The sequence below is a fragment of the Podarcis pityusensis genome (genome assembly GCF_964106645.2).
Source record: "Podarcis pityusensis genome assembly, chromosome: 10".
NCBI classification, from domain to species: Eukaryota; Metazoa; Chordata; class Lepidosauria; order Squamata; family Lacertidae; genus Podarcis; species Podarcis pityusensis.
Window position 1 is genome coordinate 7,104,876 of NC_138035.1, and position 21,038 is coordinate 7,125,913.

Consider the following 21,038-nt stretch of genomic DNA (forward strand, 5'->3'; position numbering starts at 1 on the left):
GTTTTTATTATTGCTTGTTAGCTGCCCTGAGCCCGGCCTTGGCTGGGAAAGGCGGGGTATAATTAAAAATTATTATTATTATTAGTCCAAAGGCTACTCTCCTTCCCCACGTTCTTTGAGGTTCATTCAGCCTTTACTAGGAGCAGGGTGGATAAAAAAAAAATCAATGATTTAATGTTAAAAATAATAATTGGATTTTTAAAAAAAATTAATCAGATTTATAAAATAAAACGCTTTCGGAGGAAAAACCTTTCTAAATATACTTTTCTATTTAAGTTACATTATGGTCCAAAGGCTATTCATGAGGAAATAAGGATTTGTTTTAAGTTTTTCATGTGTGCTAAAACTCAGTCTAAGTTGTTTGGGTGGGTGGGTTTGGGGGGGACGTTTAACCACGTCAGTTAACAAACATGGATACATGTGCTATAATGTTATTGCTTTAGTTAAATAGTTTAAATTGTTACTAAGGAAATGATTGTTTTTCTCCCTCCAATCAAGTACAGCAGAAAGTTGTCCAAATATAAACAGTTAACTTATTGAACCTCACAATAATTTCATAATTATCTGTCTATGTATTCCTAATAGTATAACCAAATCAGTAATTTTTGGTATAACAAAACTACTCTGAAAATTTATTATTCCAAAAATGTAACCTTCCTCTGGTTGTAAATATTAAGATTATACCAGCAAGAATGAGTCTTTATGTAAAAAAAATGATTTAAATGAAGTCTTACTGACTAGTGATTTAAATCAAGTCTTACTGATTAGTGATTTAAATCGATTTGATTTAAATCAAATTCACCCTGACTAGGAGCCAAGCCATTTCGGGTGGGAGGCTCTGCCCTGTGGAACTCCCTGCCACTAGAAGTTCGGCAGGAATCATCCCTGCCTCCTTTTAGACGTTTTCAGGCAGGCCTTTGCAATGCGGTTTTCTCCTTGCAAACCAGCATTTATTGGACTTCTTACAATTTATGTTGTGTACACCACCCCCGCTATGTTTTATTTTATAGAAATACAGTTTATAAATATGTAAAATGAGGCTAAGCTGTTGTGTTTTTGGACGTGTCCTAAAATTAAGGTGTACTAGAAGAGATAAACAAAAGTAAGGAGGTAAATTATTCTCCTCGGCAGAAGGTAGCAAATAACTCTGGCGCAGGCCTGGAAAAAAGCCAGAAACACCAAAAATAGAGGACTGGTTCAATGAAATCTGAGGCATTGTACAAATGGCTAACCTTACAAATATAGTAAAACTTGGATTGAAAAGTTCAGCCTCTCTATTTCTGATGGGAATGAGAGAACGCAGAATGAAATAAAAATCTGGAAGAAATGCAAACGGAACAATTTTGGGGAAGTTATTTTATAGCTACATTGTTTGTTCTTAATTTTGTAAATTTACAATTTATACTTTTATCAGAGACTTACTCTCACATATGAAATTGTTTTGCTGTACTTGGGACACACACACCTTGCAGGATCCTGCCAGAATTTGGGGATGGATTTTGGTGAGGTCTAATATATTGTGTGGGACGCAGGTGGCGCTGTGGGTAAAACCTCAGCGCCTAGGACTTGCCGATCGTATGGTCGGCGGTTTGAATCCCTGCGGCGGGGTGAGCTCCCGTCATTCGGTCTCAGCTCCTGCCCACCTAGCAGTTCGAAAGCACCCTTAAGTGCAAGTAGATAAATAGGTACCGCTTTATAGCGGGAAGGTAAACGGCGTTTCCGTGTGCTGCGCTGGTGCAGGCTCGCCAGAGCAGCTTCATCACGCTGGCCATGTGACCCGGAAGTGTCTCCGGACAGCACTGGCCCCCGGCCTCTTAAGCGAGATGGGCGCGCAAACCCCAGAGTCGGTCACGACTGGCCCGTACGGGCAGGGGTACCTTTACCTTTTTAATATATTGTGAGCTGGGACGTCTCCAATTTGAAAATTGGCATTATTATTATTATTATTTATCATATTTATAGCCCCACCCATCTGGTTTCCCCAGCCACTCTGGGAGGCTTCCAACAAAATATTAAAAATACCTTGGACTTGTGGGCCATAAGCAAGTCCTTGTATCTTCCCAGCTGCAAGGCCAGGATCATAACTCCGGCCTACTTTGCTGGGTTGCTGTTCAGGTTACTGAGATAAATGCCTATAACACATAATGGACACAAGGAAAGGCCGCCATCCTATATGATTTACTTTATCTTATTTTTTCCAGCATTACTCGTATGAATTTTCTGGTTGTGAAGCTGCTGAAGACCCTTGGCAGACCTGCCCCTATGTAACTGTTAAATCCTCAGCACTGTGAACTGCAGAGAATGTCGCCATCAAACCACAAGAGCTCGTAAGCACCTTTAAATAAATATACGAAAATAAGTCATTTGTTCTTTAATTCCCCCAGTGGTTCTAAAACAGCTTTTACTTTCCATTCTTTCCCTTTTTCCTGTCTGTAGAGCTGAACGTAAGACAAAAGGTAAGAGCACTTTGTATTGGTTTGGTAAACATATTCATTTTTGACGGATTTTTCTCTTTTCGTATTGCAATTTTAATATCTCTCCCCCCCCCCTTGGTTTTGGAAACTTTTAGCACTGTATTGTTCCTGGAAAGGTCAGCTCTTCATTCAGCAACAGCGACTGTGTGACATTGTTCTTCGTTCACCATTTAGCGGCTCCATCCCAGCAGAGTTGTAAGTGCGATGATTCATTTCTCTTTGCTCTGATGTCTCTAGAGGAATAGCAGGGAAAAGCAGGTGCATTCTTTAAAAAAAAATATGTAATATTTATATACCACTTCCCTGGCCGTAAAGTTGAGTAGAAAGCAGTTTATAACAATTACAGAGTGTATTTTTTTTAAAAAAAAAACACTGGATGGCTTTTCCAGTTTCAAAACCAAAACATAGTAGCATCTGTGCTCGATAAAAATTACTCAAATATACTTTTTTACATGGTGGGTGTTCTAACTTCTCTCTTTTGTGTGTGTGAGACAGTCGGAAGGCTTCTGATTTTTGGAAGCAGATCATACTCTAAAGGAAGCGGTAGGTTGCACACTGAGGCTTTTTCAATGGCTTTTGTTGTCTAATGTGATTCACAGAATCACAAAATAGTAGAGTTGGAAGGGACCCCATGGGTCATCTAGTCCAACCCCCTGCAATGCAGGGATCCCAGCTAGAGCATCCCTGATGGATGGCCACCCAACCTCTGCTTAAAAACCTCCAAAGAAGGAGAGTCCACCACCTCCTGAGGTCATCTGATCCACAGTCAAACAGCTTTTACTGTCCTACAGTATTATTATTATTATTATTATTATTATTATTATTAACTTTTATATACCATCCTACAGTAGCTTTCTGCTTCCCCAGGTGGAAAGTGTCCAGTAGTTCAATCATAAATAATTAAGAATTAAAATCATGCACCCCACCACCGAGACTGTTCCATTGTAACTATCCAACCTCCCAATATCTCAGCACCTCTTGCGATGCTTTCCGTTTTAACAGTACAAATTCTACAAACACCCTCTGTATCTCCTCAACATCATTTCTCCTGCATATTCCCCGTCTTACCTTAATGGCACATGTTAGTTTATCATTGATAGCTATATCCCACACCTCTTTGTACCATTCTTCCATTTTATTTGTGCAGCTGTCAGTAAATTTGTGAACAAGTCCTTCATAGCCTGTGAACCTTCCACCCCATCGTAAATTGATAATAATGCTACCTCTGGACTTTTGGTCAGCTACAACCCAGTGATTTCTATCCCTTGTGCCCAAAAAATTGTACATATTTACACCCCCACCACATGTGAACATAATTCCATTTCCTGGCATCCCCTCCGACATAACACCGGATATTCCTTGTTTATTTGATTTAATCTGACTGGTGTTAAATACCATCTCCAAACTAATTTATAATAATTTTATTTTATTCTTATAGACAACATTTTCAGCGTACGATTCTCCAATATTTTCCTCCAGCTTTGACTATCTATCTGCCCTGTTGTCTTCTTTTCCTTCCCACACCTCTTTTAATTTGATCAATCTTCATAGAATCATAGAACTGTAGAGTTGGAAGGGGTCATCTCCAAACTTCTGCAATGCAGCAGTCATCCCAAACTGCTGCCCTCTAGCTCTAGCTGGTCAGCAATCTTCCACCCTCTGCCTTTATGCAGCCCAGGCAACTGGGCCACCGCGCATTTTGGGTTTTTGCTCGATGGCTCTCCAAAACATGGGCAACTCCAAAACACCTGGTTAGGATGGAACGGTAGCAATGCGCCCATAGATTGTAAGGAAGTAAAGCAGGAGTTGGGAAAACAGGACATTCTCAGCAACTTGAAATCTGTACTAGTAATCGCATTTAACAGCAGCAACAATAGTATGGAGGCATAAATGGAAAAATCCACGAGGGAGTGGTTCCTGGCATGTCTAGAGACAGCAGGAAACTGACAGATTTAATTATTTAGTTTGGGGGAGAAATGGAAACCTTCAGAACGATAGGTTTGTAGAGAGATGGGCTTGCAGTATCGATTTCTAGAATGCAAATTGCAGAAAGGTCAGCCTTGGAGAACATTTTCCAAGTAACGGTTTATGTTGTTTGATTTTTCTGGCTACTTCAGTAAAATAAAAGGAACCGTGAAGCAGCACAGTAGCATGCCATAAAGCCAAAAGCCCAGTTTCACAAACAGTCAATGCAGTTTGATACAAACTCCCATATTTCCCACTCGGAAATAATTTATCAGAAATGAGTGCCAAGCACCAGCCTACTGCTAGTGGACACGATCTGGTAGCACGTATAGGAAGGACCTTAGTTTAGTGGTAGGGCATCTGCTTGCATACAGCAGGTCCAGCGTTCAATTTCTGGCAGTTGTCTCCAAGGCAGGGCAGGGAGAGATCCCTGGCTGAAATCCTGGACAGCTGATGCCAATCAATGTAGTAGATGATATTGAACTAGTTCAGGATTGGATTATTATTGGATTATGGCAGCCCTGACATTTGCGGTGCTAATTCTAGCTCTCACCTTCAGTCCCAGGTTTAGTCCCAGAAATAGGCAGTATTTCTCAGTCGCAAAGGAAGAATGGCTTCTGAAAATGACGGACTATAAGGAGCTGGCGAAGTTAACAGCAACAATTAGAGTTCAAAATGACGAAACATTCCTTAAGGATCGGAAACCTTTTGTAGAATATCTGAAGAACTATTATAATTGCATGGAAACATGAGCAGGATTCGAAATATGAGCAAGAGTAGAAAGACATTAAGACTAATAATTTAGGGTGTATATTTGTTGTTGTTGTTTAGTCGTTTAGTCGTGTCCGCCTCTTCGTGACCCCCTGGACCAGAGCACGCCAGGCACTTCTGTCTTCCACTGCCTCCCGCAGTTTGGTCAAACTCATGCTGGTAGCTTGGAGAACACTGTCCCACCATCTCGTCCTCAGTCGTCCCCTTCTCCTTGGGCCCTCCATCTTTCCCAACATCAGGGTCTTTTCCAGGGAGTCTTCTCTTCTCATGAGGTGGCCAAAGTATTGGAGCCTCAGCTTCAGGATCTGTCCTTCCAGTGAGCACTCAGGGCTGATTACCTTCAGAATGGAGAGGTTTGATCTTCTTGCAGTCCATAGGACTCTCAAGAGTCTCCTCCAGCACCAGAATTCAGAAGCATCCATTCTTCGGCGATCAGCCTTCTTTATGGTCCAGCTCTCACTTCCATACATCACTACTGGGAAAACCATAGCTTTTACAGTGGTGCCTCGCAAGATGAAATTAATCCGTTCCGCGAGTGTCTTCGTCTAGCGGTTTTTTTGTCTTGCGAAGCAACCCTATTAGCGGATTAGCGCTATTAGCGGTTTAGCGGCTATTAAAGGCTTATCGGATTAGCTGCTAAAAGGCTATTAGCGGCTTAGAAAAAGGGGGGGGGAGCGAAAAAAAATCTCAAGACTCGCAAGACATTTTCGTCTTGCGAAGCAAGCCCATAGGGAAATTCGTCCTGCGAAGCAACTCAAAAACGGAAAACCCTTTCGTCTAGCGGGTTTTCCGTCTTGCGAGGCATTCGTCTTGCGGGGCACCACTGTACTATACGGACCATTGTTGGCAAGGTGATGTCTCTGCTTTTTAAGATATTACGGTATAATAATTTAGGATGTACATATGGAATGTTAAAAGTTAAACTATTCTGCATTAAAGGGTAAACACAGAACATCATGGCGGGGGGATGGGAAGACAGTGGATAAATTAAACATATTGTTGATAGTAAAGTATGTAGACTTTTGAAAACTAAAGAAACAATTTTTTAAAAGAGACTGACAGGTTGTTGACCTGTCTTCAGTTATGTTTTCCAATGAGCCAAGTACTGTATTTACGCAAACCTAATGTGCCACCGAATCTAATGCGCCCCCTAATTTTTGCGACGTAATTTGGCCACCAAGGGTGCACATTACATTCTATTAAATACGGTAATTCTTCTCTTACTACGCAGGGGTCTGAGTGCCCGTAGTAACAGAGGGCTTCATTTGTGTTGCGATATCTTGGATTGTCACTGGACAGGAAAGTTTCCAGGCATTCCTTGAATCTATAACCCCCTTTCCCCCTTTTTCTTTTGCTAGGCCAGCCAGACTAGAGATCAGGTATGTTGTGGGCATATCTGAGCTGAGAAAAAAGTTGCCTGAAGCTGTATTTGGGGAAAACAATTACACAAATCATGAAGGTACTGTTTTAAAATTATGTAAACTGTGCAAAGAATTATTTCCTTTTTTTATTAAAAGTGGTTAGTAGTTTCCTTTCAGGGGTCATGTTTGCTGTCTGTGTCAGATGGTTATTGCTTTCAAACTTCTTCTGGAACTTTCCTAATTTTTCCATAACTGATTCCCCCCCCCCCCATCCCTCATTTTTTGAATTACGGTAAAATTGGAGGCATGCTTTATATAGCCAAGGAAAGCTTACTTACCTAATAAGGATCTTGAACTGTTTTTAAAATGATCTGTGACGGTGAAATTGGATTGGGATTTTTCAGTTTTTAAAAATAAGTTTTAAGTTAAGCTATCGTGAGTCCAGCTTTCTCCCTATAGAAACGAAAGGGGAAGCGAAACTACCAAACAGCTAATCTAGCAACCATATTTTAAGCAACCTCTCAAAATATGGTTGTGAAAGTAACTTAGAATTTTGCCAGAATCAGATTGCATTTTGTTACGGTTATACTACTTGGGAGAAGAGTATTGACACAGATTTTTGTTCCTGGCTGCCTACCCCACCCTCAAACATATTCCTGTGTTTACAGAAAGGCAAGTCCATACACAGTACTGCAAGGGGAGGGGGGGAGCAATCTGTTGAACTCAAGGAGTACATTTTACTGTAGAGGGTTAATTCTGCTCCAAGTTGGCTTTATCTTAACACCGGAGTTAGCACTCTGTTGTGCAAACATGCAGCATTGATTTCTTATTTGTTAGGTACTTTTGCATTAGGCTATCAGGGTTCATTTAGTGTTGCCAAAAAAGAGAGACCGCCCCACATTATCTTGGACTGGACAGCTCTTGAAATGGATGTTTGTTTATGTTACTTTCCATATCCCAAAAAGTCTGAGCCACTTACAAATGCACATAGCTTGCCCAACATTTGAAAACAATGCAGCAGGAAATAAAAAATTAAAAAAACACAAATTTTTTAAATCTAAAAAGTGCTCACCGAGTAAAATTTTATGAAAAGGGCAGATCCTTACCCACCCAGCTAAAAGGTGAATGCCACAAACAGGCCGTGGGTCATAGCTACAGTATGAAGAGAGTTAGCAACCAAAAAGCTTTGGCAATCAGGAATGTCTTATCTTGGCAGCTGAAAGCTGACAGTGATGAGGCCAAGCAGATTTCCCTGGTGAAAACATTCAACAAATGGGGGAGTAGAGGACTGTCTGCTGTAAAGAAGGACACACGTCCATTATTTACCATGAGTCCAGTATTTCACCTAGGATTTTTACTTACTTTGGGTGGTGGTGGTTCTGTTTTGCTTTCTCTTTTGTTATAAGCCTTGCATTCCTCTACCACATTTAAGTTTCACCCTTTTGTAATGTTTTAGAACAATTTTTAAAAGTTAGGATATGCATATAGGGTTAACATATTTTAAAGAGATGCTCAATGTGAATTATCAGGGTTTCCCAGGGTTTTGCCTGAGTGACCCAGTCTTCTCCCCCTTCTGCATTACTGTTCATTTGGTTTTTTTATTTTGTCATTGTTGTGGCTTTATTTTAATTGTGACATTTGTAGAACCCACCCTGGGATTCTCAGGCAAAGGGTTAGCAATAAGTTCAAATAAATGAATACATAAATTCTGGGACAGTTACTGCATTCAGAAGTTAGGTACTGAATAATTTTAAAAACAATTAAGAGTTTTTGCAAAAATACTGAAATAAAAATGTGCTTGTTTTCTCTGCAGTCTGCCATCAAGGCATTTTGTTCCGATTATACGAAGTGGAAATGTTAAATCAAAATGAAGAAAAAGTGAATCAGTTAACAGAGAGCTTGAAGGAGAAAGATCTGGTAAGTACAGCATGCTTTGGAGACCAGTTTTCTGTCCTGACTTTTGTGGAGTGATGTCTGCCAGTCCTTACCTACTGATCATTCCTAGCAAAGTAAGAATTTGCATCCCTTCATTTTGACAACCTTTGTGGCCTAGGACTTCACGGAGCCCATTAATATTCTGATATAACAGCAGAGACAGTTTGCATAGGGAGTGCCACAGAGAAGGGGTTAACAAATCAGAAATCTGGGGATCTATAAATAGAAAAAGGGCAGTTTCCAATATTCTGTTGCAGCAGAACTCTAGGAATTTGCTGATTTATCTATTTGTAAAAGTATTTTTGTACTGTCAGATCATTTTCTGTTCCTTGAAAACTTGCATGGTGTCTCCTCTATTCTCTGCCTCAGACCCCCACCCCACTTTGCCACCCCCAGTTTGCATCTTCAGGTTTCATTTTCCCTTATCTGCCTTATTCCTGGACTGAGCTTCCAAGCCATTTTCAAACTGTAGTTTCTGAAGCTGGCTTGTTAAACATTTTGTTCTAAGCCACTCTCCCTGGTCTGGATGACACAACAGGCTATGGGTCAGTGGAAGTGAAACTGTACACTGGTAGAGTCCTTCTTCCAGCCAGTGGGAGGAGGGGAGAGCATGTGAACCCCAAAGATCATTCCAGCTCCTGCAGGTCATGGTAAACTATGGTTTAGGGCATGAGTCCCTAAATATGGATGCAGTGGGCCCTTGAGGTCTTTCCTGGGCCCCCACAAAGCCTCTGAACTCCCCAGCACCACAACACACACACCTATACACGGTGCCCCCCTGGGCACGAGATGGCAAGGGTAGCAATCTTTCTCTCTCTCTAGGGAGGAAGTTGAATGCGTAGTGCTCTTTCCCACTTCCTCTTTCAGCTCTGGGCTTTTTAAGGCTCAGATTAATTCTCCCGGCTCGTACTTTTGCCCAGATCCCCCGAAAAAAGCGACGTGCATTTGTGTATCTTTCTGCCTCAGGACGACTCTCTTTTCACCGGAGCACAGCTCAAAGTGAAAGTAAAATGAAAGTAAAGGTCTGCTGTCAAAGCGCAGCTGTCAGTACTGAAAGTGAAACAAGGCTGAACCAGGAGAGCCCGAGGTTTCTACCTCCTTTTAAAATAGTTATGAAACAAGAGCAGCAGTCGTACGAAGAGCTGGCTGTAGGTGTGCCTCTATTCAGGGCCCAGCTGCCCTTGCAACACAGCTGGTCTTGTGGAGCTGAGACCTTGAGCTAGCCAGGCCCCGATTGAAATATCAGCTCCCACATAAGCTCAGAACAACAGGGCTGTTGTAGCAATTACAAGAAGTTCCTAGAATTGGCAGGGACTCCCAAGGCTCATCTTGTCCAGCCCCTGCCATCAATGTGTGTTAAGTTTTTGGAACACTGAGCAGCATTTTAAGGATGCTAGATTAATAAGAACAAGTAGTCTTGGGCTGCTGTTGCTTTTACTGTATTCCATCCTACTTTTGTGATTGTAATTTGTTTTAAACTGTTTTTAACGTTGATTTTGAAATTGTTGTAACCCAACATTTCTAATAGAATATGAGCACACCCACCAGCATTAAGAAAAAGTGCTGTTGTGGAACAGTGTTGGCTCAGGGAGACCTTGGTTTGAATGTAAAAGAGCTCTGCGGGATCTGACTGAAGATCCCATCCAGTCCAACATCTGGTTTTCTGCAGTGGCCAACCAGCTTGGAATTCCCACTTTGCTGTTAAACTCACTGTTCTCTGCTACTCTTCACCAGCCACACACCATACTTTAACCAGCTGTTGCAAGAATTAAAAACCAACCAACAAACAACCCTTTGGAGATAACAAAATGCACAAATTTGAACTGTATGCAATGTACATTATGGACATTTAAAACAATCGAGAGCTTGTATATTGCTTTGATGGATCAAACCAAGGCTCATGCAATCCAATATTCTGTTTTCACCTAAAAAGGGGTGTTAAACTGATCATAGCTTGAGAAGGGGAAGGATCTTGGCTCAGTCGCTGAGCGCCTGTTTTGCATGCAGACAGGGTCAGGTTCAATCCTTGGGTAGAGCTGTGAATGTCTGCAGTCTGAAACTTTGGACAGGTGCTGCCAGTTGGTGTAGACATTACTGAACTAGATGTACCAAAGGGTTTGACTCCGTAAAGGGTGGCTTCCTGTGTTCCTATGGTGACCTTTTCCCTATTCTTTGTAGGCACTTGTCAAATATTTAAATGACCGGGCGATTCTCATCCTGCTTTCCTCATCTGCCTTGGTAAAGGAAAAAGGTAAGAATAAAAGATCTGAAGTTTGCTGTGGTTTTAAAAAATATATTCATATGTGATCTTAATGGAAGAGTCAGATTTGTATCTCTTACCCGTCTCCCTCTCTCTCCTCTCTGCAGATTCTGGCCCGGGCGAATCTACATGTCTTCAGGCCTTGTTTTTAATCTCTTCCCCGAGGCCTAAGTGTTTAACAGGTACTATCACTTTGCTTGGCCTCGACAGGCTGAATTCAGGCAGCACAGTGGAACCTCGGTTGTCAAATGTAATCCGTTCCCGTTTGATTTCCGAAACGTTCGACAACCGAGGTGCAATTGCCGGTTGGCAAATTCCTTTTTAAAAATGCAGAAAAGTGCCTTGGAAGCCGTTCGACTTCCGAGGTGTGTTTGAAAACGGAAGCATTCACTTTCGGGTTGTCGGCGTTTGGTTTCACGAATTGTTCGACTTCCAAAGTATTCAACAACCAAGGTTCCACTGTATTTGATAGACTCCGCCCCATGTCACACACAGCCTTGCATCTCCAGGGACGTCCAAAGATGCAAACTCTGATTTCCGCTTCCTTCCAAGCCAGAATTGAAAAAAGAGAGTTTGGAACGGGTTTCTGATTCTGGCCTAGGGAGGAAGGGAATGCAAGCCGTAATTTGCCAGTTTGGAGGCCCTAGCAAACCATGGTTAGCGCCTAATAGGAGGCAGAAGGAAACCGTGGGTGGGATGGGAAGTGGCAGCCCACAGCTTGTCTCCCAAACCACAAGATGGTTTGGAGGACCATCCAAATTGGGCGGTAGAATCTTCTTTCTCCGCCTTTGCAATGTTTTCAATTGCACTATAACTGCAAAGCCATTGGATGTCTGCTTGGCCATGTGGCCAGGGATAGGGAACCCCAGACCTGGAGGCCAAATGTGGCCCTCCATACCTCTTTGATTGGCCCTCATGAGTCTTTCATCCCTAGCCGTACACCCTCTTGAGAGACATCATACAGCAGGCCTGCTCTGCACATTTTCTAAGTATTGGCATGGCTGGAATGCCGCCCTGAACTCTGATATAATGCTTCTTGCTTGCCTAGGCTAGAGAGGGGTGTGCGCAAGTGTCTGTGGGGGGGAAAAATACAAAGATAAAATTCACATTTTTTCTCATTGCTTTTGTCCCTGCCCCTCTGCCCCCCAGGCATGTGGCTCTCAGAAGGTTGCAAAGGTCACGCGCATGCTTGTTTTTCTTGTGATGGGTGCACGTTGCATTAATAGTGTCTTTCTTCTTGGCAGCAAAAGATTTGAAATGCGAACACGGGGCAAACAAGAGATATTCACAAGTCGCTCTGGTTCTGCCAGGGCTCCGCCATGCATTGTTGGAAGCGGCCAAGCATCCCGTCGACAGCGGAGACCCACTCAGCACTTTGGTGAAGCTGCACCTCCAGGAGTTTGCAAAGCTTGATAAGAAGAATTTGCGGCCGTCCACCAGCAGCCTCGATAGCCCGCCCCTCTCCTCTTTTGATGTGTTCTCGAAGAAGCCTGAGCTTGAATCTCTTTCCGAAAAGTGTCCCCAAAGCTCTCTCTTCCGCCTGCAGTTTTACCTGTCTCATCCCCAAAACTATGCGCTGGAAATGTCAACGGTTACCGCTTTCCTACATGGCAGAACTCGGTCTCCCAGAGGCAGCAGCGGCAGCAGCAACTTGCAGGAGGCCGACACTTCTTCAGGTTTGAATTTGGACTCTTTGGCATGCGACGAGCCCATTGGCACGGTTGAAATGGCCAGGACTCGGCGTGCAGGGCAGCCGGCCCCACATAGCAAAGAGGCTGATGTGGAACCCAGTGAGATGGGAGAGCGGACTTTGGAGCAGCACAAGAGGAAATCCAGTAGGCTCCTTGTGGCAAATGCAAGGAAGAAATTGTCTCCTCCGAAGGAGGTTTCCAGCAAGGAGGACAAAGGAAAGCAGAAAAAAGCCAGAAAGGAAAATTTGAATCTCTCCTTGCCAGCTTCCAAAAATTCAGAATCGCCTGGCGGTTCTAACGAACCCACCCTTAAATTAAAAATTCTTCAGAACCCGCTAAGAAGGAAGAGAGGTGAGTGCACTGTCTTAACCCTAATACAGATTTTCTTGCCGGTGAGCACTTTTAAATGCCAGTACAGTGCTTGGGGTGGCGGTGCAATTCAAAGCAATGTGCCTGCCCACAGAGCTACTCTGCTAGAGCCATTCAGCACCAGGAGTCACGTTATCCATGCTGCAAAAACATGCTGCCTCAATTCCTGGAATGTTCTGTCTCCACATGGCTCCGAATACTTTTGGAGAGAGAGGTTTGAAAGAGATTCTTAGCCTCCCATAGCAGAGTTAGTGCAGTGGTTGATTGCCTCAATTAAGCACATCAAACTCTGTTAGATTTGCTCTCATCCACCTTTAAACAAAATGCTGAGGCTAGAATAAATCCCAGACTCTTGGCTTTTCAAATTGGAAATCTAAGATAAGCAGTTGTATGAATTTTACCTTTTTATTATTTATTTATTTCGTATGCAGTCTTTCCGTTACCTGCAGGCTGTAAAAATCTGTTTTACCATGTGGCGGCTAGCTTCTTCCAAAGAGGGAGAGAGAGAGAGAGAGAGAGAGAGAGAGGTTGAGGGAGAAGCAAAGGCTGGTGGGAGCACTGGCGGAGGAAGAGGCGTGCGGGGAGAGCACACCACCCCCAGCTGCGCGATCCCGGCGTGGTGCCATCGCGGCTGCCCCCTGACCTGCGCTGGGTGCCACGCCCCTTCGGGCAGCACACCATGCCCCGAAGACGCGCTCCACGCCCCTACGGACACGCGCCAACTGCACCCTGCCTGCTCTCTGCCCCCCCCCCTTCCAGAGCACGAAGCTCCATCACTGGGTGGGAGCCTGCTGAGTCCCACCTATGGTAACTTGAGCTCGGGGCTCAGGTTAACCCTTTCATGTACACAAGTGTGAGCCAGTAACTGTATAATACAGCAAATACCAGTTGCTGGAAATCAGAAGTTTGGAGAGCCTTGTGCCGTGGGTTGCATCAGCTCTTGGGCAACTCTCCAGAGGTTGCATAGCAGCAGTGGGTGTGGCCACTCCACACACACACACCCCGATATACACAGGCACACGGTTCCCTCCTCCCCATTCAGCTTACTGGTGCAGATCAGCGCTGAGTCCTGTTTATGTATTTATTGTTTCCTGCTGCTGCAACAATTAGTTGGGTGTTGTTTTTTTTGCCGGGGTGCAGAAAGAATTGCTTGGAGGGCTCTTTCTGGCCTCCAGACTAGGGGTGCACTGTCACTGCTCTAAACACTCTTGAGACCCAGGGCACTGGAAGCATGGCCCGTTTTTTCCATGAAGCTGCTCAGCAACTGAGATCCTCCGTTTGCATCATGAATGCATGCATGCATTTATTTCAAGGGTTTATGTAACACTTAACACGGTAGTCTCTTAACTGGTGTACAGTAATGGTCAAAAGATAAAGCAAAGGTAAATCAGTTAAAATTAATCCCCTACACCCCCCCCCCCAAAATCAGAAAACATACTTAAAATGCCTGCTGGAGTACATTCATACCTTGGGATAAACGTGCTTCAAGTTAAGTATTTCCGGGTTGCGCTCCGCGGTGACCCGGAAGTAACGGAGCGGGTTACTTCCGGGTTCCGCCGCGCACGCATGCGCAGACAGCCAAGATGATGTCACATGCATGCGCAGAAGTGGCGACGCGCGGATGCCGGTTGCGTTCGCTTCAGGATGCGAACGGGGCTCCGGAACGAATCCCGTTCGCATCCCGAGGTACCACTGTATTTAAAAATGTCTTCAGTAGGTGCTGGAATTTCAAGAGGGAGGGGGCCTTTCTGCTCTCAGCTGGGAGGGACTTCCATAGGATAAAGCCAGTGATGTTTAACCCCCCACCCCGGCTCCTGGTGGGTGCAAGCTATGTGACCGAGCCACATGGGGCCTGGGAGGCCCTTCTATGGGTGCCCCTGACACTGGAGGTTAGATGAGTGGCTGAGCCTCACTGATGCACCTCCCTCCCATGGCAGATCTGCCTGGCACCTTCCTGGGCATGTTGGGGTCTGAACTGGGCATCGCCCACATGCAAAGCAATTAGGGCTCTTCATCGATCTGAGCATGGGGCAAGTAATGTTTGAATTGGGCCAGCATTCGTGTGGATCATAAGGGCTCTCTGCAAGGATTTTATCGCTTCCTTACGCCTTATTCCTTCTTGAAGCTAGAGACCTTTCTTTTCTCGTAGGTGCTGAGGTTTTGTCTGCGGAATTCGTTCAGCAAATGCCGTGCGAGTCTGCTGTGAAGGCCGCCCCCTCTTCTGAGAGCCTTGGAGTGGAAGAGAAGAAGTCCCGGGTCTCGAAACAAAAAAAAGACTCCACCGCAGAAAAAGTTTCGAGCGAGAAGATGAGCACGAGGAACCAAAGTAAGAGGATGGTGCTTGAAACGCAAAATCGGAATTAGGATTAAGATGATGCTTTGGCTTGGCTTCCCCTTGAAAGGATGAGCAGCTGGAGGCTGGTGTTTTCCCTCCCGCCCCAAGGACGTTTTTTTCCCTTTGCGTCACCTTCCCCATGGCATGGGCAAAGGGCTTTCTAATGCCTTTGCTTTCCAAAGTCCCCCCCCCCATCCTGGTGGCATCTTATGCTCCTGCGCTTGCGTGGACCGAGGCACAGGAGCGGTCCTGCCACACAGGTGAAAGATGAAGCTGAAGGGCCTTTGCCTTTTAGTTGAGTGTAGCCCAAGATGACTGACGCTTTTAGTCCTTCCTGGGTTGACAGTTGTAGACCCTACTTCAAAACAGTGAACAAAGGGACCTGGGTCAGGCAGCGACCAAGACGCTGAGTCAGATGTTGTATAGTCAATGGCTAGGGAGCCACACAGGGCTGATAACTCTGAGCCTGATACTAGTCACCGGAGGGCCACTAAACCCCAAGCTGGTGGGCACGAGTCCCATGGACCACATCCCAGAGCGCCAGGTCCCATAGAGACAGAGACAGGACCCCCATGGGTGTCTCTCTCTGAACCTGTGGAACTGAGTGCCTCCCACCGTACCAACAGTGCAGGGAGTGTAGGAGAAGGTACCTGCCTGCGGGCCAGAAAGTTGGCAGTTTTAGTTCCTAGAAAGGGAGGTGGGTTTCTTGAAGCACGTGGTTCGTAGTGCTTCCTGCGGGTTCATCAGCAGGAAAGTGAAGGTGCTCAGGAAACTATGGCTACCGGAGTTTGATGGGATTTCTCTATAACTACCATGTTGGCCTGAATATAAGCCGCACTTTCCCCCCAAATTCCAACCATGAAAAGTTTAAGTGTGGCTTATATTTACGGCCTTAGCTAGGAGTGCAGTGAAGCAGCCTCCTCCCCGTGCATATTCCCCCGTCCTCTCCCGCCAAGGCTGGGAAGGGAGAGAGAGCGAGGAAGGGAAAAGGCTGCTGGTAACACAGCCCCCCCCCCATCCCAAGTATGGAGCCAGGAGCAGTGAGGAAGGGAGCGGCTTATATTAGGGTATTTATTTATTTATTTCCCCCCCCTCCAATTTTAAAGGTGCAGCTTATCTTTGGGTGTGGCTTATTTGGGCCAATACGGTAGCTACAGTCATGGGGGGGGAAAAGTACATCTTTTTTGATTTCTGTGGTTTTACATATGGCATAATAAAAATAATCTGTTTCTTAGGAGTTCCAAGGTTGTATTTACCTGATTTAAAGACGTGCTAAGAAACAGATCATTGTTAAGATGTCCTCATATGTAAGACCACAGAACTTAAAGAGGGTGTACTTTCTTTTTCCCATAACTGTATAACTTTATCTGTAACTAATTGAATTGGTCTGTAACTAACTATAACAACAGCTAGAGAGAGAGCCTTTTAAAATCCTACCTTTCCTCCTAAGAGCAACATACAAGGCTCTCTTCTCCCTCCCCAGCCACTTTGTCCTTACAATGACCCTGCGAGGAAGGTTCATGACTAAACAGGGATTGGGAATGTTAGCACAAAACCACAAGTGCTGCACCATATTGGCTCTCAAAAAACCACTAGCCTTTAATGGTGCTTTTTCGTAAGGGTGGAACTGTCTTAGCAGCCCGCTCTGAAACTTGCTCCTTTTCTTACGCAGTGAAGAGGAAAAGTTCCCATCAGCGGGAGGACGAATTCCCTCCGGCTAGCGATGAGAACGATCCTTCGAGCGAGAGAAGCCCGGCCCAGGACGCTTGCCCATCTCCCAAAGTGCTCAACTGCGACTCCCACGCCTTGAACCTGTTGGCCGACCTGGCACTGAGCTCCAACTCCCCGCTGCTCAGCAACAGCAGTGGAGCCTCCTTGCCCCCCAGCCCCTCCCGGGAGCGCCGCCGCTTGCACAAAGGGAAACATTCGGACAAGTCTTCAGATCACGAATATCACAGAGTGACGAAGAAGCTGAAAACAGCTTCCTTCTCTGGCAAGATGGGCCCAGAGTCTGATTTGTCTCCTGAGCAAAGTGGTGAGGGCAGAGAGTCTCCTTCCAGCTCTCATGAAAACAACCCCGCGAGTTCCAGCAAAAGGCGGGCTGCGAAACCCAGTTTGGCGACACCTCCAAGGGAGACGGGTTATCTTTCGGATTCGAGCATTCACTCCTTGATTTCTTCTGAGCACTCGTACGCCTCCCCGGTGTCTGAATCTTGCAAGAAGGGGGCCCCGGGCACCAAGAACGGTGTGAAGAATGCCAGGCTGGGGCCTTTAGTTGGGAAAGTCATGCCTTTCCGGCACCAGCAGAGGATCTGCCACCCTCACAAGCAGTTGAGGGGCTACATACCATTCACGCGCTCTGCCGTCATGGCCGCGAGGTTGAAGGAAGACTTCTCCAAGTCCCATAAAGTGACCTTTTGCGACAAAACTGTCAAAGTGACTTTCCAGTGGGAGGCAGACTACCCGCCCAACTTAGATAGCAAATACACTAATAATATCTTAGAGAGAACAGTAGTTCGAGCTGTACACGGGTAAGTAATTCCCAGCTTTGGAAAGATACTCATTGTATGAAATGCATTCAAGCCACAAGTAAGATAAATAAAATCATAACTAAAAAGGTAAAGGACCCATGACAGTAAAGTCCAGTCACAGATGACTCTGGGGTTGCGATGCTCATCTCGCTTTTCAGGCCGAGGGAGCCGGCGTTTGTCTGCAGACAGTTTTTCCTGGTCACGTGGCCAACATGACTAAGCCGCTTCTGGTGCAACCAGAGCAGCACACGGAAATGCTATTTACCTTCCCGCCGGAGTGGTACCTATTGATCTACTTGCACTTTGGGGGGGGCATGCTTTCAAACTGCTAGGTTGGCAGGAGCTGGGACCAAGCAACGAGAGCTCACCCCATCGTGGGGATTCGAACTGCCGACCTTCTGATCGGCAAGCCCAAGAGGCTCAGTGGTTTAGACCACAGCGCCACCCGCGTCCCTTCATAACTAGGTAGAATTAAAAGCCTGGCAATAGTGGTGAGAATGCAGATAGGAGCTGGGTGATCTCTCCAGGATCATGAACCGTGGCCCAGAGAACAAGGGCATTTGGAGGCTGGCCTTTCAATGCCTTGGGCAGATCGTAGGGGCCTTCTGGCAGGTTCTTGGGGCCAACGAGCCATTATATAGCTATATAGGCAACTCTCCACTCATGTGGTAGTTATGGTCCAGGGATAGTGTGTAAGGCCAAAATCACATATAGTCAAAACATATATATTTGCCAGTATGTAAAGCTGAATGTGCACAGGTTAAATGAGCATAAGTTGTGAGTTACATCTGTGTGTGTACAACCTCTTCTTGAGAAGCGCAGAGCCTTAAATGGACAGGAATCTGGTCATTTGGTTGCCTCTCTGCTGAGTTGAGAAGGGCATAGTCCACAGTACCCCAGGGGTACACTTGCGACATCATCCGATGGGCAGGAAGTTGGGGTTAAATCCTCAGTTTGGCTGTGTACCCGTTCCCTGCTTGGAACAGACACGAACAGCCAACACAGGATATAACCCCTGCTAATCAGCTGATAAACAGGGGGTCCTGTTCTGATTCAGGAAGGGATTTGGGTCAAAAGCCCTGGCAAAGTGGCCCAAGGCAGTGCCTTGCAAGGTGATTTGAAGTCTCCCCACATAGGGACTTAAAAGCACCTTGCTCCCGAAGTCAGGTGGTTGATGGGAGGATAGCCTTGCCCACCTGTCAAATTTTGCCTACAAGCTTGATCCTGATAAGGTGCTGACCTGTGGAGCCAAAATGGGTTGCCACCTGTACACTGCATCGATAGGGTCTGTGCGTCCCAGCCAAGCTCATGGGCTGCTTTCAGGATCTTCCCTAGCAGGACATTGAGAGCAACAGGAATAGATGGAGAGTGCCTGTCAGGAGACATTGCCCCATAGAACACCTTGCTCCAGGCAGCCTCTCCAGTAGGAGAAGATGACAGTCTCTGGGATCATAGAATCATAGAACTGTGGAGTGGGATCCCAAGGGTCATCTAGTCCAACCCCCTGCCATATAGGGAAACTCAACTAAAGCATCCATGACAGATGACCATCTGACCTCTGCTTAAAAACCTCCAAGGAAGGAGAGTCTACCACCTCCTGAGGTTGTCTGATCCACAAACAGCTTTTACTGCCCTATAGTATCATCATAATAATAAATTAACATTTCTGTACCATCCTACAGTAGCTTTATGCATCCCCAGGTGAAAAGTGTCCAGTAGTTTGATCATTTTTTTTGGACAAAGTAATAACCATAAATAAATAAGAATTAAAATGTGCACCCCACCACCGAGACCATTCCATTGTAACTATCCAACCTCCCAGAATTTCAGCACCTCTTGCGATGGTTTGACCCCTTTCCGTTTTAACAGTACAAATTTTACAAATAGCCCTTTAGATATTTGAAGATGGCTCTCATGTCTCCTCTCAGCCTCTCTTTTCCAGGCTAAGCATACCCAGCTCCTTCAACCATTCCTCATAAGGCTTGGCTTCTAGACCCTTGATCATCTTTGTTGCCCTCCTCTGCACACATTGCAGCCTGTCAACATCCTTCTTCAATTGTTTATGCAGGATATGCAGGACCCAAGCCGTGTAAAGACAAAAATGATGTGATTTCACCCAGTCAGGTAGAGAGCCTTAAAATAAAAGTTCTCAAGAATAAGTCTGCATTTCCTTTTTCTGTAGGCCCTGGGACACCCGCTTGTTGGATGATTCGGATGAAATGATGCGCATCCTGCATATGTGGGTGGCGCTGTTTTATAACAAGCCGTTCAGGTCCCCTACAATAAGGAACGTGGTCGAACACCGCAACCCTCCCAAATTCGTCTCACTGAGAAGCATCGTGGATGCCTTTGAAGTCATCGACGACGATTGCGAGGGGTCGTACAGTTTGGAGAAATGCCCCGCGGACTCTCTGTCCGATGATAACCGGACGCCCAGAGAAGCAGACGAGAGGGCGGTTTCTTCCTCGGAGAAGCCCCTCTCCTGTAATGAACTGTCCTCTACGAATTGCATCGATGAGGCTCCCATCGTTATCCCTGATGACCCCAGTGATCTACCTTTGGAGGAGGAGGAGGAAGTGTCCCGTGTTGCTGCCAGCAAACCTAAAGAGAAGGTTAATCCTTCTGACAAAGTAAGAAAGACTTCGGTAGATCAGCTCAGGCCAGATGTCAGTGTTGGGCAGGAGGCAGATGCTGAGTGCCAGGAGCCTGGCTGGTACACTTGGCACCATTTAGCAGTGAGGGGCTCAGCTGGGCATAGCTACATCTATAAAACCATATGGGTAATTTAACTTCAAAGCCTGGAACCTCTTGCAGTTTTTGAGAACTGCCTTATAGCGACTCGGACCACTGGTCCATTTGACTCAGTATTACGCCGAGTTAACTACACTGACTGGCAATGATTCTCAAGTGTTTCAGACATGAGCCTCTATGCCCTGTCTGCAGATGCCAGGGATTCAAGCTGGGTTCTGCTTGCCTAGTGAGTGTTCTGCTACTGAGTTACAGCCCTGATTTACCCAATTTTCACTCATGAATGAGACTTGAGGTTGAGTCGAGAACCTGGAAGTTCCTCACCCATGATTGATTAGATTGATTTGATTTGATTTGATTTATATAACGCCCTCGATCATAAGATCTCAGGGCGGTTCACAGAATAAAATGTACAGAGGTTCCTAATAGACATTTTTATTGATAGCCACCTGTCAACATGTCCTCCATGATACCTTGGAAACTATCTACAGTGGTACCTTGGGTCTCAAACTTAATCCGTTCCAGAAGTCTGTTCGACTCCCAAAACCGTTCGAAAACCAATGCTCGACTTCCGATTGGCTGCAGGAGCTTCATGCAC

At 45.5% G+C, this 21,038-nt stretch overlaps 1 protein-coding gene across 3 annotated transcripts in view; it reads left to right on the plus strand.

Annotated features, from left to right (window-relative positions):
- TASOR2 (transcription activation suppressor family member 2) overlaps positions 1–21,038 on the plus strand; it is a 67,275-nt gene that overhangs the window by 28,853 nt on the left and 17,384 nt on the right. For all 3 annotated transcript variants that reach the window (XM_081022580.1, XM_081022579.1, XM_081022581.1), the window contains 11 exons: positions 2,202–2,327; positions 2,437–2,456; positions 2,570–2,669; positions 6,569–6,669; positions 8,385–8,488; positions 10,685–10,757; positions 10,874–10,948; positions 12,011–12,808; positions 14,976–15,152; positions 16,834–17,692; positions 19,875–20,322. In XM_081022580.1, the coding sequence (XP_080878706.1) occupies positions 2,302–2,327; positions 2,437–2,456; positions 2,570–2,669; positions 6,569–6,669; positions 8,385–8,488; positions 10,685–10,757; positions 10,874–10,948; positions 12,011–12,808; positions 14,976–15,152; positions 16,834–17,692; positions 19,875–20,322 (2,781 nt within the window). In that variant the 5' untranslated portion in view covers positions 2,202–2,301. The remainder of the gene's footprint in view (positions 1–2,201; positions 2,328–2,436; positions 2,457–2,569; positions 2,670–6,568; positions 6,670–8,384; positions 8,489–10,684; positions 10,758–10,873; positions 10,949–12,010; positions 12,809–14,975; positions 15,153–16,833; positions 17,693–19,874; positions 20,323–21,038) is intronic.